This window comes from Panthera onca, chromosome B1 (genome assembly GCF_046562875.1).
Source record: "Panthera onca isolate mPanOnc1 chromosome B1, mPanOnc1 haplotype 2, whole genome shotgun sequence".
NCBI classification, from domain to species: domain Eukaryota; kingdom Metazoa; phylum Chordata; class Mammalia; order Carnivora; family Felidae; genus Panthera; species Panthera onca.
In genome coordinates, this window is record NC_138342.1 from 13862084 (window position 1) to 13879585 (window position 17502).

Genomic DNA, 17502 nt, shown 5'->3' on the forward strand with positions numbered 1-17502 from the left:
AGTGTGAAGCTTTTTTGTGATTCTCTCTCTCTTCCCCTGCCCCTCTCCCCTGCTAGCGCACTCTCTAAAATTAAAAAAAACTGCTTCTTGGCCTTAAAAAAAATGCTCACACTTTTTTAGGCATTTTAAGAAAATATTTAACGTGAAAATGTTTTCATGTACAAAGACAAATGAAAGATTTCAATATGACTGATAAATGTAATTTTTTTACAACCATAAATATTTAACAAATAGTTATATAAATTATGGTACTTTCACTTGCTTGAGAATTAGGTCTAACATATCCATTAAGGTAATTAATAAAACATGGAAGGGGCGCCTGGGTGGCTCAGCTGGCTGAGCATCTGACTTCAGCTCAGGTCATGATCTTGTGGTTTGTGGGTTCGGGCCCTGCATCAGGCTCTGTGCTAACAGCTCGGAGCCTAGAGCCTGCTTTGGATTCCGTGTTTCCCTCTCTCTGCCCCGCCCACACTCACACACTCTCTCTCTCTCTCTCTCAAAAATAAATTAAAAAACAAAACAAAACAAAACAAAACAAAACAAAACATGGAACACTGCAACTGCTATTATAATGTTTTTAAAAGGTAGGAGATAAGGTGCCTCGGTGGTTCAGTCGGTTAAGTGTCCAGCTTTGGCTGAGGTCATGACCTTGTGGTTTGTGGGTTCGAGCCCTGCATTGGGGCTTTGTGCTGACAGTTCAGAGCCTGGAGACTGCTTTGGATTCTGTGTCTCCCTCTTTCACTTCCTCTGCTCATGCTCTGCCTCTCTCTCTCTCACACAAAAATAAGTAAACATTTAAAAAAAAAAAAAAAAGGTAGTATATAAACTTGAATAGAGATATAGACCATTAACCATACAGAAAGCCAAAAAATCAAATATAGAATAAAACCTGAAAGTAAATATACCAAATGACACCAGTGGTGGTTTCTAATAAGGATCTGGGTAGTTAAAATATGTGTGTGGACACTTACTTGCATGCATATATTAAAAATTCTTAACCCAAACTTATTTCTTTTAATTCTTTTTTACATTTATTTATTTTTGATAGACAGAGACAGAGCACAAGTGGGGGAGGGGCAGAGAGAGAGGGAGACACAGAATCCGAAGCAGGCTCCAGGCTCCGAGCTGTCAGCACAGAGCCCTACGCGGGGCTCGAACTCACAAACCGCAAGATTGTGACCTGAGCCGAAGTCAGACGCTTAACCAACTGAGCCACCCAGGTGCCCCTCTTAACCCAAACTTATTAATAAAACTTATTAATACAGACTTATTGACAAAATAATCCAAAGTGGAAAAAGCATTCCCTTGGGTTTACCCACATTTTATTTTTAAATTGTTTTTATTGTTACTAGTTTAACCACCAAGTTCAGAGTCATAGAGGAAATAACCAATAAACTATCAGAGTAGCACATCGATTCAGTTTTTCCTTCCCTTATTTGGCTCCCTCTATAAGCATGTTTTTAAAAGGGAAAGTTATAGTCTTTCTGATGCATTTTTAGTGTATATATTCCTGAAACCCACAGAATTCACTCATCTACATGTAAATTAAAGTACTTACAGTGAATTTAGGATGTAAAAATAAATAACACTAAATTTCATTAGACAAATATTACTGGTAAAATTAAATGACATTTCAACAATTTCACCAAATACCATTTTAGAATTTCAATGCAGCTCTTTTTCTTTCTTCAGTTATTCCTACAAGTACTGAATTAAAACAAAGTTTCAAAGGCTTCAAGTCCATACTTGAAAAATATTTTTTAAACAGGTTATTTTTCATCCCATGTATTGCACTACTCTATAAGTTCAAGTTTTAACATTTTACTTTAAATGTGGGATGTATACTTATTACAACAATGTCATATTGGAAGACTTTACATTTGTTGACCACACATTTGATAGTGTCTGTCATGCTTATTCAAAACTTATTTATGTTTTTTAAAAAACTTTTTACTGAAATATTCATAATAAAAATGCACAGAAGTATATACAGTTTAATAAATTTTCACAAACTAAACAGTCCTATGTAAACAGCGCCTAGATTACCACCTTTCAACCAAGAGACACCCTCACCATATCACCCTCTAATCATCAACTCACCCCGCCCCCACATATCCTGACTTCTAACAGCTTTTGTTTGTTTGTTTGTTTGTTTGTTTGTTTGTTTAAAGTAGGGTTCATGCCCAACGCTGAACCCAACATGGGGCTTGAACTCACAATCCTGAGATTAAGACCTGCTTAACTGAATGAACACTCCAACTTCTAACAGCTTTATATGTGTGCACCTTGACGCAGCAATTTCACTTCTAGGAATGTGTCCTAAGGTAAAAATCAAGATTGAGTGCAATATTGGGGCGCCTGGGTGGCTTAGTTGGTTAAGTGTCCGACTTCGGCTCAGATCATGATCTCGCGGTTTGTGAGTTCGAGCCCCACGTTGGGCTCTGTGCTGACAGCTCAGAGCCTGGAGCCTGCTTCGGATTCTGTGTCTCCCCTTCTCTCTGTCCCTCTCCTGCTCATGCTCTGTCTTTGTCTCTCAAAAAAAAAAAAAAAAAAAAAAAAAAAAAAAAAAAAAAAAAGACAGTGCAATATCTTAGTTCAAACATATGTTTACTTATATATCTGAAGACAGGATTAAATATAATGTTATCCACAAAATTGAATACTACTCAAAAAAGTAAATGATTCTGTAGAAAAATATTTAGTAACATAAGAATGTTTAAAAATATTATTATATATTTTTAAACCGAGAGAGAGTGTACACAAGCAAGAGAGAAGTGGGGAGAATCTTAAGCAGGCTCCATGCTCAGCACGGAGCCCCATGTGGGGCTTGATCCCACAACCCTAGGATCATGACCTGAGCTGAAATCAATTGTTGGACACAACCAACTGAGTCACCCAGGTACCCTTAAAAGTATGATTTTAAAAACACAAGTTGCAGACGATTAAATTATGGGAGTGAGCTCTTATGGGAGTGAGCTCTAGGAAGACAGAGTGTGAATGTGTGTGTATTTTTTTTCCCAGAAAATGATTTGGAAGGATTGAAAACTTAACAGGAACAGTTACCTCTGGGTGGCTAAGGAAGGATAATTTTTATTTTCTTCATCTGCTTATTTATTTTCTAGTTTTTCTATAACACATAGCTTTTATACTTTATTCATTCAATTAGTACTTATTGAGTGGATATAATAAGCCAGTCATTTTCTTAGGCACACAGGAGATAACAGAAAACAAGACAGAAAATGTTCCTGCTCTCATGGAACTTACTGTCTAGAGGGGAAGACAAAGAAAAGATAAATCAATAAAAAAAAATTTCACAAGGTGATAAGACTTACCATGAAAATAAAACCCACTAACAGGACACAGTAATAACAACAGCAGGTGGAAAGAGGTTACTATGTTGGAATAAATGATCAGGCAAAGCCTCTGAGAAGGTGCATGTGTTCTTTTTAAAAAGTAAATTATATCAAGATAAAATTCAAACACACAAAAATATAGAATGATCCTCCCATTATATCCACTCTTCAGTTTCAACAATTACCTACATTTTTGCTATACTTGCTCCATTTATCCCTAATTACTAAAGTATTTTAAAGCTAATTACAGATGTCACATCATTTCTATATCATGCATCTTTAAAACATATAAGCATTTTCATACATAACTATACCAATTCCTTGCTATCCTCTAACGCCTGGTTTGTACTGAAATTTGCTCTACTGAGTCCTTAGGATATTAACTTTTTGAAGAAGCTAGGTCATCAGTTCTACTACAGACCATTTTACATTACACTTTGTTTTGTTTCTTGTGGTCACTTTGTTCTATTTCCCAGTAATTCTGATAAGACTTGAATTAATTCTAAAGCAAATGGTTCTCAAACTTCTGAATCTCATAATTTCAGTCTTAAAAATTACTGTGGACCTCAAAGAGCTTTTGTTTAGGTGAGTTATATCCGTTTATATTTACCATATTATAAATTAAACCAATAAATTTAAAAAATATCTCTAATTGATAATAACTCTATAAATGTGTTTTTAAAAACATTTTAACGAAAAATAACACTTTCAAAGTAAAACAATGAGGGTTTTTCTTATAATTTTGCAAATCTCTAATGTCTAGCTCAATAGAAGATAGCTAGTCATATATGCTTCTGTATTCAATGTATTTAAATTTACTAGATCATGTAGTCTCTAGCTGACTTCATTACATATTTGTGAGAGAATGAGAGTGAAAATGACAAATAACTTATTTAGTTTTCACCCGGGGTATCCCCTGAAAAAGTTTCAGGGGTTCCAAGAGCTTCCTAAACCACATTTGAGAACCACTGGCCTAAAGAACTACTTAGAGGGGCACCTGGACTCTTGATTGTGGCTCAGCCCAGGACATAATCTCACAATTCGTGGGATTGAGCCCTGTGTCCAGCTCTGTGCTGACAGCACAGAGCCTGTTTGGGATTCTCTCTCTCCTTCTCTCTCTCTGCCCCTCCCCACTCATGCTCGCTTGTTCTCTCAAAATAAATAAACTTAAAAAAGAACTGCTTAGATTCATATTCAATGTTTTCTGCAAGAATACTTCAAAAGTGATACAACATTTCAGAAGGCACATAAAGTCTAATTTCAATGATGCTCAAGTGATCACTGTGTTCTGATGGTGATAGTCTGACCCCACCATCCATTGTAAAGCTCCCCAAACAATCTTTCCTCTAATAGTTTTATCTTCTGATGATGATGTTTGATTCAATTATCTTATTAGCAGATGCAAAATAGTAATATTTTTAGACTATCACGTCTTCCATATTTATTATCTTAAAGATTCTTCTTTAAGAATCTTCCTTAAATACAATTTGTTTAAGAAAAAAAAAGGAATTATGCGTAACTTTTTCCTTTAATTGCTCATTTGCACAGTAAGGAGCTGGTACACTGCTGTATCTCCAGTGTGGACTAAAGGCTTCGAGAGGCACTTCTATTTTCTGATTATCATAAACTAATGGATTTTAAAACATTCAGCATGCTTCAGTTGCAATTGTTCTTCCTTTTGATGCTCAAATGTTCTCATATTGGCCAATGGGGAACCCTTAACATTGGCTTCTGTATTCTGTTGACAATTCAGCCTTTAGAGCTTCCTTGCTTGTTGGAACAAGATGTTCTAGGCTCATTCTGTACACTTTCTAATCTAGACCAGGATTGCAAAGAAGCAGCTAGCTTCCTTTTAAAGGAAAAAAAATGTTTATTTTTTTAAGTTATTTATTTTGAGACAGAGAGAGCATGAGCATGAGTGGGGGAGGGGCAGAGAGAGAATGAAAAAAAGAATCCCCAAGCACAGAGACCCATGTGGGACTTGAACTCATGAATCAAGAGATCACGACCCACGCCGAGATCAAGAGTCTGATGCTCAACTGACTGAGCACCCAGGTGCCCCTAAAGGCAAATAATGTTTATTTTTATTCTATTATCTTAAGAAGATTGTTTTTAAAGTTTATTTTGAGAGGGACAACTCAAGTGAGGGAGGAGCAGAGAGAGAGGAGAGAGAGAGAATCGCAAGCAGGTTCCATGCCTGATGCAGGGTTTGAACCCCTGAAGCTGTAAGATCATGTCCTAGCTAAAACCAAGAGTCAGAGGCATTTTAACTGACTGAGCCACCCAGGCACCCGAAGGAAAATAATGTTTAAAGACCACAATCCAGGTCTAGTTCAATGTGATTGAGCGGTCACTGCTTTTAGGTACTTCAGTGACCAGACTAGGAAATGCATATTTTTGAAAAGAAAAGAAATTCATGAATTTGCACTGACATTTCCAATTCACATATAATATTAAAGTGTTTTTACTTCTTTCATTTTACTCTTGTTTTTTTTTTCCCTTACCCTGAAAATCTTGGTTTCCTAACAATGTTAACATGATTACATATTTATCATTTAAATTTCAAAATAACAATGGCAATACTATTACTAATATTACCAAAAGCATTTCTTTGAAGCATCTCCTTGTCCTTAGAATATATTCCACTAAGAATGTACAGTCAAAATACTGGTTAAAGTCACCTCACATAATTCTTTCTTCTGTGTCATATAATGTAGTCAGGTTTATATGCTACATTCTTTCTCACATGTTTAGGGATTGCTTTATTATTTTTTTTAAGTGTGTATTCTTTGGAATATGTAGGATATTTACATAAAATTACACAAGGTCTATTCACAGAACTTCCATCCTTTCCTCTCTGCCTCATCTACGTCACCCCTTATAGGTAACCATGCTGTTAGTTTTTATCTTTCCTGCTTTGTTTTTGCAAACCAGAATATATTTCTAACCCTTTGCTATTATAAATAATGTCCTCAATGAAAAACCTTAAACATATATACACATATATTCTCTCCATATAAAACAGAGAGGTGGACATGAACAAGATCTTAGCAAAGCCATACAAGTCTTGAAAATAAACTTAAATTTTGTTCTTTATGTAATAGAAAACTAAGAGGAAGATTTTAAATACAGAAGTAATGTAAGCTTTACTTTATTCAATCTGAGCATGAGAATACAATTTTGGCAAACTGATAAATTCAAAGTTATGTTAAGGTATTCATTATGAAAGTTATCTCTTCAGAAGGAAAACAGATGAAATTACAAAGAAAACTAAAATCTGATGTCACTTAGAAACCATGTGGTGCTAAAGTGGCCAATTTAGTATCAAACTATAACAAATATTCAGGAAAAATGTAATGGCCACAAAGGAAGTTGATCTTTTCTTCCTTTCTGTCCTTCTTTCTTTCTTTTTATGCTTCATACAACTAATTATGTTAGCCAAGTGATGGTTTGTTTACATGGCAACATTTATGGAACATCTGACTGCAAAGAGCATGATTTTTTGTGATATTCTTTATAAGACAGAAAAATGAAAAATCCAGTTCATATATTCTGTAACAATTATATTTCTTGCCACTCTATAATCTTGACTATAGAAAAAGCTTTCAATAGCCTCTTGATTTTTAAGTAACTGAGGCAATCTTCATATAGTTCCTCAAACATAACTGACTTGTTCCTGCTTTTATTGATTTCTGATATTTTTGTCTTTGTATCTGTTATTTCTTCTACCTGGAATGTCTTGCCCTCAGATCTTCATATGGAGTACTTCTCATTATTCAAGTCTCTGCTCAAACTCATTTCCTCAAGAAGACCTTACCTAAATAATCTGATCTAAATACCTGACCATCTTACCTAAAATAATCTTCCTAGTCACTCTTGATATCTTGCTTATTGATTCTTTTGGAAAATAAGGGGCACACTGACAGGCATATTTTAAAATGTTACAAATAACTTCTGGAAATGAAAAATGTAATAACAAATTAGAAACTCAAGATACAGGTTAAGCAGTGATTAGAATAGCTCAAGAGAGAATTAGTGAATTTGGAGATTGTTCTAAATAAACTAATCAAGATGCAAAACAAGGAGACAAAGAGGTGGAATATATAAAAGAGAAGATAAGAGACAGGATAGAATGAGAGTATCCAAAATATGTCTCGGTAGATTTTGACAGGCGATAAAGTGAGAGCTACAATACATTTGAAAAGATAATGGCTAAAAAACTAACAATTGATGAAAGATATTTGGCCTGTTAATAGAAACCACATGATTAACAATCAGAATAAAGTAAAACTACACCCAAACATATTCCAGACAACCTGCAGAACACCACAAACAAAACAGAGAAAGAGACAAAGACAGAGACACTAGAAGTACAGAGTATGAAGATTACCTATAAAGGAAAGATGATGAGTTGGAAGTTTTAGTAACAATGGAAGGCAAGACACTATCAGCACTGCTAAGTGCTGAGAAAAAAATAATTGTCAGTCTAAACTAGTATACCCAGAAAAATTATCTTTGAATAACATACATTAAACATAAAAAGAATCAGGGTGCCTAGGTGTCTCAGTCGGTTCAGCACCTGACTCTTCGTTTCAGCTCAGGTCATGATCCAAGGGTTGTCAGATCAAGCCCTGTGTCAGGCTCCATGCTGAGCATGGAAGCCTGCTTATTAAGATGCTCTCTCTCTCTCTTTCCCTCTGTCCTTCTCCCCTGCCTGCATGCTCTCTAAAATTAAAAAACAAAAAAAGGAGAAGAAGAAGGAGGAGAAGGAGGAGGAGGAGGAGGAGGAGGAGGAGGAGGAGGAGGAGGAGAAGAGGAGGAGGAGGAGGAGGAGGAGGAGGAGAAGAGGAGGAGGAGGAGAAGGAGGAGGGGGAGGAGGAGGAGGGGGAGGAGGAAAGAAGAAGAAAGAAGGGAGAGGGAAGAAGAAGAAAGAGATGAAGTAGTAGTAGAAGAAACTGAAAAAAACCTTGGAGTTCACTATCAATAGAATTAAAAGAATTAAAATTTCTGTTCCCAGAGTAAATCTGAGATATGAGATAAAGGAAGGAATGGTGAGCAAAGGAAATGGTCATCATATATGTAAAGCTAAACAAAAATTGATAATATAAAACAAATAGTTATAATTAGATTAGATTATTTAGATTAGGTTAGATTGTGGTGTGATAAAAAGAGAACTAAAGTTCTGATAAAATGGCTGTATGCATTGGGATAGGTGACAAGTTAAGATACTCTAAGTTCTTTACATTAAGTGTTCAGTTAATTACACACTAAAAAATTTCTAGCATAACCACTAACAGAATAGCAAGAGAGTATATAACTTCAAAATCAGCAAAGAAAAAAAAGTGAAATAAAGGAAAAAATGAAACCTAAAAGAAAATAATGAAGGAGGGGAAAGAGCTAAACAAACAGAAAGTACAAAATAAGATGGTGGAAACAAATAATTAGAAGGGTGAGAAGTGCTACAAAAGAACACAAGCTGCTATAAGAAAATATAATAAGAGACCCAAACTAAATTTTGGTGGGAATTAATAAGAATGTGTACACATGTGTATGTGTGCATGCAATTTAGGAAGTGTGGAGGAGGTTTTCTTAGAGACATGGTGTTTAAAAGACTTGAAAAAAGCCAAGTTTTATTTAGAATAAATTGGTGTGGGTAGAGAGTGGCTTCTACAAAAAGGCAATGGTATGTGTGAATGTTCTGAGGCCTGAGTGTATGACATATTGAAGAAAATGAGAAAAAGCCAGAATGAGGACTAAAACAAAAGAGATTTTAGATTTTATCCTAAGGACAATGAGAAGCCATTAAAAGGTTTTAAGCAGTGGACTGGTTTGCCTTGATTTGGAATTTTTAAGTATCTTCTATCCCTAGAGTCAGGGCGTATTAGTTTGAAAAGGGCATGGATAATCTAGATATATTATGTTTTCTTCTTCAGTTTAAATAAAATATGGTATAATTTTAAGCATAGAACATAACATTTTCCTCCATGTCTTTAGCCTTGGAAAACAAAAGCTCAACATAGAAATCAAGACGAGTCATTTTATTGCCTTCACTGGTAGACACAGAAATATCTTCTGAATTCTGTATTCTCCTAATAGAATAACAAAAGACTTCATTTACTGTAAACATAATACCATAAAACCATAATGGCTCTCTTAATGACAGTTTAACATCTCAGCTGACAGCTTCACCCACCTTAATCTTAGCCAAGAAACCAGACTAGTAGTGACAGTAACACCAGCAAAGGATACTTAATAACAACTAAACATATCACTGAAATTCATATAATTTATTCAATGCAGTCTCCCATTGCTCACTTGAAGCCTAGTTGATATTAATCTCATACATAATTTGATTTTTTTTAAGAAAATCTTATTCAAACTAGGAGCTATGCTTTCCAAAGGTTAGTTTACTGGTAGCAGTGTGAAGTAGTAATTAAAAAAAAAAAAATTTTTTTTTTTTTTTTTTTTACTTATTTATTGCCAATTAGCTTGAGGGAAAATAATTCTAAAAGTGCCAAGACATTGCAAGGCAGTGCAACAACTAATGTTCACCATGACACTTAATGTACCATATGTTGTTTAGGAAAGTATTAAGGTATTTCAGGGTATTTTCCATCTAGAATGTTTCAAATAAAAAAAATTCACTGCTAAAAAATCATAAATCCAATGACCAAGTCTCAGTTCTCATTTTTCTTGTCAGTAGCATTTGAAATCAATGATGATTTTTTAAAAAATGTTTATTTATTTTTAGAGAGAGACAGAGTGTGAGTCAGGGAGGGGCAGAAAGAGGGAGACACAGAAACAGAAGCAGGCTCCAGGCTCTGAGCTGTCAGCACAGAGCCCGACGCAGGGCTCGAACTCACGAACTGTGAGATCATGACCTGAGCTGAAGTCAGACGCTTAACTGACTGACCCACCCAGGAGCCCCTACAATAACGATTTTTAATCCAATACATCATACATCATACATGTAGTAGGAATACAAAAATGAAGAGAGAGGTTCCTACTTCCAAAGGATATATTATAGTGGAAAGATAAACATGGAAACAATGGCAATGCAACGAGAAATTTACTATAATGAAAGCTCTACCAGAATATCCACTGGACTTCATGGCAGATCTATACCAAGGGCCAATGACACGCTGTTTCATCTCTGCCCACATTTGATCTTGTTTTGTATAGGACTGGTAAGCTCTTCCTGTATTTTGCAATTTAGAAGGTTTTTACTTTGGGCCTAGATTAAAGCGAAAATTAAAAAAAAACATAATATGCTAACGTTATTTCTACCTGTTTTTAACAGTGTGCCAGGGCAAAAAAGAATCACTGGTACAAGCAATGCATGACTTCCTCCCAGTTTCTGAGGTTCAGAGTATTTATACAAATCTGTAGAAATGGAAGTACACAAAGAAATATCTCTAACATTTGAAATACCTGGCTGGAATGTACAATGGAGAGATAAATGGGAATGTTTCCTTTGGGGTAACTATATTTTAAGTTAGTCTAGAGTTTGTGGAAGAGAGGGCAGGAAAATGATGAATATGGAAACTGACTTATGAAGAACAATCAAAAAGATGAAAAGATTTCCATGGAAAACATAAGTTTAGAGAGACATAATAGTTTCAATAAATATTTACAGCACTAGTAGAAGGACTAAATTGCTACAGATGGGAGGAAAAACTCTTAAAGATTAGCATGGAAAATAGAAGTCTTAAAGATACAATAATTTCTATAAATTATTTATAGTACTGTTAAGTAAAACATTGTTGCAGATAGAAAAAATTAAAATGAAGGATGGATATTTCAGATATATGACCTTAATTGTCAGAGCTGTCAAACAAAGATTTTTTGCAAGTATTTACTGTCAATCAGCGGTTGAATTACCATCTCTTACAGTAGAGAATAAAAGAACCCTATACTGGGGCAGAGGCTGGATAGGATATTCTTTTGAGTATCTTTTTCTTTGCTTAAATGGCTAATTCTATTCTGCCAACTGTTTTTGCCTATTCTTCTACATAGTTGTGTTTTTCTCATTTGCTGCAGTTTTGTTCTGTTAGTTGAATGGTTGCCAGTTACATCAGTTATAAATACTATCTCCATCTGAGGCTTGAATTTTCACTCTGTTCATGGTGCCTTTATAATACTTAAGTTCATTTCAATACAATAAAATTTACAACATTGCTATAGGGATTGTTATTCTTGCATCTTAAGAAATTCTTCCTTCTTATTTTGAGTTTGGTAGGATGTAATTGTTTATATTTTCTTTCAGTTTTTCTTTTCACATTTAATCCTTGAGCCCACTTGAATTACTTTTGTGAGTGGTGTAAAATAGGAATCATCTTTTTTCTTTATGGGGTACTACAATGGGTAACCAGTTCCCCTGGAACCATTAATTCAATACGCCATCTTTCCCAGTGATTTATAATGACATCTCTGTCTTGTACCAGATTCCACCAATGTTTGGAGAGTTTCCGGATTGCTAAATTGTTCTACTCATTTTTATATGGCCAGCAGAACCATGTTTTAACTTTACTGCACCAAGTAAGTGTTCATACGTTTTAGAGTGACTCCCTCAGCCACGCTTAGTTTTTCTTAGCTCTTTTAAGTATTGCTCATAAATTTTAGGATTGGCAAGTCATTTCTGACAATAAACCCTGTGAGAATTTTAATGGGAATGAATCTGTAAACATATTAAGCATGAAATGCCATCTTTTAGAGTCTGTCCATCCATTTAAAATACAATTGCTTATTTTGGGAGTCTTGTGTCCTTCACTAGTTTTATGTTATCCATAAAGTTTTAAATGGCTTATTAGTTTCATTCTTAGATGTTTTGGTGCATTTACTGCTTTTGTTGCTATTGTAAATAAGATTTTTTAAACACAGGATTGTCTAACTAGGTGGTTGCTGATATGCAGTAATATATACTGATCTTGTGAGCAGTACCTTTTTGGAACTTTTTATCAGTTCTGATAAACGTTATCCTATTCTTTCATATTTTCTACATCCATAACCATATTATTTATAAGCCACCACAATTTTGTTCATTCTTTCCTTATAACACATTATTTATTATTCCTTATTTTCATACTTCCATTTTTTTCTCATCATGTTACAGAAGTCAGGACTTCTTATGGTCAGGGAAAATGTTGAAAATTGGCAACAGTGTACATTGTTGTTTTGTCCATTACTTTAAATCATTAGGTTACAATATTTTTGGTAGTGCCAGTGCCCATTTACTGTTCATTTTTATAAGTATTTTTTATTATATATGTATCAGCTTTTGTAGAATTTTTTAATGTATATATTAGGATGATACATTTCTTTTCTTTTTTCTTTTTCTTGGTAATATGGAAAATCATGGAGGTTTTTCAAATGTGGACTCATCCATGCCTCCCTGTCATTATTTATTATGTTTTTACACTTCACTGTATTCAATTTGCTAGTATTTATTTAGGATGTTTGCACCTATGTTTGTAAGTCAGACTGGTTTGCAAATTTCTTTCTTTTGCTATTCTGTCTGGTTTTGGTATTAAGATTAGATCAATATTTTTTTCTTTTCTATTCTTTAAGATAGTCCACAAAAGACAAAAATTATCTGTTGCTTTAACTATATGAACCTTATAAAACCATTTGTGTTTGATAATTTAAAGATTAATAAGTTACACTAACTGCCTATAAGTTGTCTACATTACTTATGGTTAGATTAGGTATTAAACCTATGGATTACATGATCTAATTTGAATAAATCAACTCACAAAATGAACAATGGGCTTAAATGAGTACTGTTAAGACATAAAGTGAGAATAATACGAAAAATGTAAGCACTAGCAAACAAACAAAGGAAGAACACTGCTACTGCTAGTGTGAGCACTTTATTGATTATAGGTAAGAACAGTGAATTCAGGCCAAAAATTTTAATTCTTAAGAAAACCATTTAAAATATGGATGTATAGCTTCTATCATGACTAATAAAATTCTCCCAAAGTCTATACTGTGTAATAAGATACTGGCAGTGAAGTCATGATTAGCAAGACATTTAAAAATTGTTTATAACATCTTTACTTCAACCTTAAAATTTTTAATTTGTGGAAAGATTAGTGCAGATATTGATGTGTATACATACACACACGAATCCACACATAAATGCCTCAAAGGATATGTGCTCCATTTTTTTTTTTAAAGATTTGGTGTGCAAGTATGCAAAGTTAGAGCCTACCCATCTGTACCACAGCAGAATGGTTTTATTAAAAAAATCTAATTTCATTACTGTCCACTTGAAGCAATCTAGCAGCTCTCTGTGGTCCTAAGAAAGAAAATCTTATTATTTCCTACATAGCTTTTTCATAATCTGATCCTTATTTCTTTGGCTTAATCTATTAACATTCTCTCCCTTGCTCTCTATGGTACAAGCCACATTAGACTAAATGGTTCCTATCCTGAAGTATGAGCACTGAAATTACATAAGACAAGAAGTTATCCCCCCAAATCATCAAGAAGACTATTTAAGGTATAGATTTATATATACTATCATTACTGATGGTTTTCAACCATCAGATGAAAAGGATTTTCACACACATATTTGTGTACTTTGCTGAGAACAGCACAGTCATTTAAATAATTTACTTGTTTTCTACATATAGTTGAGTCTGCCTTATCACTTAAGTTCACAGAATCACAGAATGTAAAGATTGGAAATTTACTTTTAAAATGTCATTTATTCCAGCCACTCATCTGATGCTTTTGTAAACCTCTAATGATAAGGCAACCACTTTCCACTTGGAGAAATGTCTGATCCTTAGAAATATTCTTTCATAAATGGACCTGAAATCTGTTTCCATCTAATTTCCAGATCCTAATTCTACTCCTGGGTTATTCAAAGAAAGTTCCATCCTACTTTAGTCTAATGGCCATACAAATATTTACAGATCACTATGTTACTGCTAAGGCTTCTCTTCTGTGGTAGTAAGGAACAGGAGGTACAGAGTATGGAGGCCAGGGTTTGGCTATCTTTTGTGAGTTGGTTAGCTCATATTTGACTTTCACATTGCTCTAATTAGTTTGTTATTATTACTGCCAAGTAACAAATGGGGAAACTAATGCTCCAATAGGTAAAGTTACCTTTTCAAGTAAGTTGCAGAGCTGAGATTTCAACTACAAGTTTGTTAGACACCAAAGGCTATGTTTCAGTATTGTTACAACACTGAACTGCCTCCCACAAAGAGCTCAAAGAGGGTATGAAACATGGAAGAGCAAAAAGAAAGCAAGCAAAACTCTAAAAATCCTATACTTTCTAACTTCCAAAATTCTATGTATTGATGTATTTTTTCCTCAGGACTTATGATGTGTCATCTTGGACCTTTCTGTCTCATAAACTAATTATTATCTTAATATTTCTCAGATTTTTCTATATAAACACCCATGACCCAAAATTAGGGAAGCAAAAAGAGAAAATTATTTCCATAATTCATCCCCTTTCAATTTTAATCTGTCTCATATAATGAAAAGACTATCTTTTTAAACATTGACTAGGTACTCTTCTTTAGAACTCCAAAACACACTGCCTTCTGTGATCAAACTTAATGCTGATATTTTCCTGTCTTCAAGGATTGACAACACGATCCCTAACTTGTGTTAACAAAAGATACTTGTTCTCTCTTCTCCAGGCAAACGCTTATTTGGCAACTGCCACAAGCATTTAGAAGGCCCTTCCTTCCTTTCCTCTGTGAATCATCACTCTTCCTTCAATTAAGTATTAGATAAGTCCGACATACCTTTCATCATTCAGGACTCCTATGAAAAATGTATCTCTATATAGTTAACTGTGTGATTATATTATATTTATCACATATATTTACTTTTCTCTTTCCCAGTTACATTATAACTAATTGATGAAAAATCAATTCATTTTTATTTTTCACTTAAGTATAAAAAACTGAACAGCAAGTGCTTAATTAATATTCTCAGCTGTACATTTTAAAAATATGTTTTTATGGGATGCCTGGGTGGCTCAGTTGGTTAAGCATCCGACTCTTGGTTTCAGCTCAGGTCATGATCTCATAGTCGTGAGTTCAAGCCTCGCATTGGGCTCCGCTCTGACAGTGAAGAGCCTGCTTGGGATTCTCTCTCTCTCTCTCTCTCTCTCTCTCTCTCTCTATCTCCCTCTCTCCCACCCTCCCTCCCTTCTCCCTCTCCCTCTCTTTCTTAGAGCTCTCTCTCTCTCTCTCTCTTTCTCTCTCTCCCTCCCTCTCTCCCTCTCCCTCTGACCCTCCCCTGCTCACTTGCTCTCTCAAAAAAAAAATAAAATTAAAAAACTTTTTTTAAATTAAATAAATAAAGAATACAAATGATAGTCTTACCATATACTTTATTATGAAAAGAGACAAAGAGCAACTCAAATTTCCTCTCATATAATAAACAAAGTCAAATGAATATAAAATTCAGCACTTCTCTCTAGTTCATATCACATAGGCCAATTACACATAATATTACTTCTAAAATATATTTCTTTATGAATATAAGGTTTATATATATTAAATAATACTAAAACAAAGCATTATGTTTTACACACACACACATAAACACACACACACACACACACACACAGTCTTACCTTGCTGAGTGTTTTGTTCTTGCATTCGATTCACAGTGAGGTCTAAGGGGCCTTCCTGCTCTTCCTGAAGGGAGTTTTCTGCTTGATTCATTTGGATACTTTTACATATTAGACTTGGTCCAATTGAACCATTTCTATTTTCTTGAATTTTACCGCTTTTTGAAATATACTCAATTGCAAACTGACGTATCATCTTTTTCATTAATTCCTGAGCAACTAAGGGAATGTTAGGATCACAGTTCTGAGGAAGATCTAGGGAAGAAATAAATATGATAAGCATTAAAAAGGAGAAATGCAAAATACCAACACTTAAATTTATTTTTATTAAAAATTAAAGGTTTCAGAAGTCTTTTAGTTCAGTCCACAATGGCTAATGGTTTCTAGGACTTAGCAACAGAAACCTTGTAGATTTGATTAGTATTACATCAACCCAAAACTTGGCATATTTAATCATTTCTTAAAAACAAACACTTTTGGTTCCAAACTAAAATACAGACAAAGAATTAGAGAAGCAAAACAGCTTATTTTCAGTTTTAATTCAAAGGTATTCTACTAGATATTAAAACACAATGTGAACATAAATTGTAACTAGGCAATTTCTAACTTAATATACAAAGTAAGTGCATGCATTAACTATTAAACAAAACATCTAAATTCTTATAACTATTACCATTAAAATTTTCAATTCTATCAAATGTGTACTCTATTTAGAATCCTATATAGAATAACCTGAAGGTCATCAAAAATTTTTCTTTCCTCAACCTACACTGAGAAATTCCAATCATAAAGAAAAGGTAAAGAACTCTACAGTGACACAGGCGGCTTCTACCAAGATTCAAGAATTGTTAGTATTCGACCATACTTAGTTTTTAAACTTTTTTGTTTGTTTGCAGAACCACTGAAAGCAAATTGTAGAATTATGACGTTTCACTCCTAAATATTTTAGCATGTATCTATTAAGACTCTCCTATAAAAACGGCAATACCATTATTGAGGGTCTTAATTCTTGACCTCAAAACATGTTGATCTGCTATAACTATAATGAAGGTCAGCAATGATAGACAATTCTGGTTGAACTTGTACAAGAGGTAAAACAATTGAATGATTTATATAAGAGGTGTGGAATAAGGACAGACTACTTGTAAACACAGTATAGTGATAAGGAGTTTTGGTACTGGGGAGACTAGGTAGTGGTGGTTTTTCTACACACGTGCTTCTGGCCTCCAATCCTTTCATTTATTCTGCTCCTTCAGAGGTAGACCTATTGGTAAATTGGAAAGGATTAACTATGCAGATGTGATTAGGCTGCATACTTCTTCCTCTTAGAATTGAACCTTGAGATACTAAGCCTTTGCTCCTTAAATACCTTAACTCTTACCCAGGCAGATTAGTGTTATTTGAATAGGCATGCCTTGATCCAGGGCTGTCTGAGACTGAAGGATTAAGTCTCTTTAGTTTTGGGGTTCAGTATTAGCTGAAGCACATGTCTAAGAGATTTGAAGACAAGTTCCCCAAAACATCTACTGTTATAGATCCATGACT

The 17502-nt window shown here is 34.3% G+C and overlaps 1 protein-coding gene across 12 annotated transcripts in view; it reads right to left on the reverse strand.

Annotated features, from left to right (window-relative positions):
* Positions 1-17502, reverse strand: part of LCORL (ligand dependent nuclear receptor corepressor like) — a 167683-nt gene that overhangs the window by 40916 nt on the left and 109265 nt on the right. For all 12 annotated transcript variants that reach the window (XM_060655360.3, XM_060655348.3, XM_060655349.3 and 9 more), the window contains one exon: positions 15961-16212. In XM_060655360.3, coding sequence (XP_060511343.1) covers positions 15961-16212 — 252 coding nt within the window. The remainder of the gene's footprint in view (positions 1-15960; positions 16213-17502) is intronic.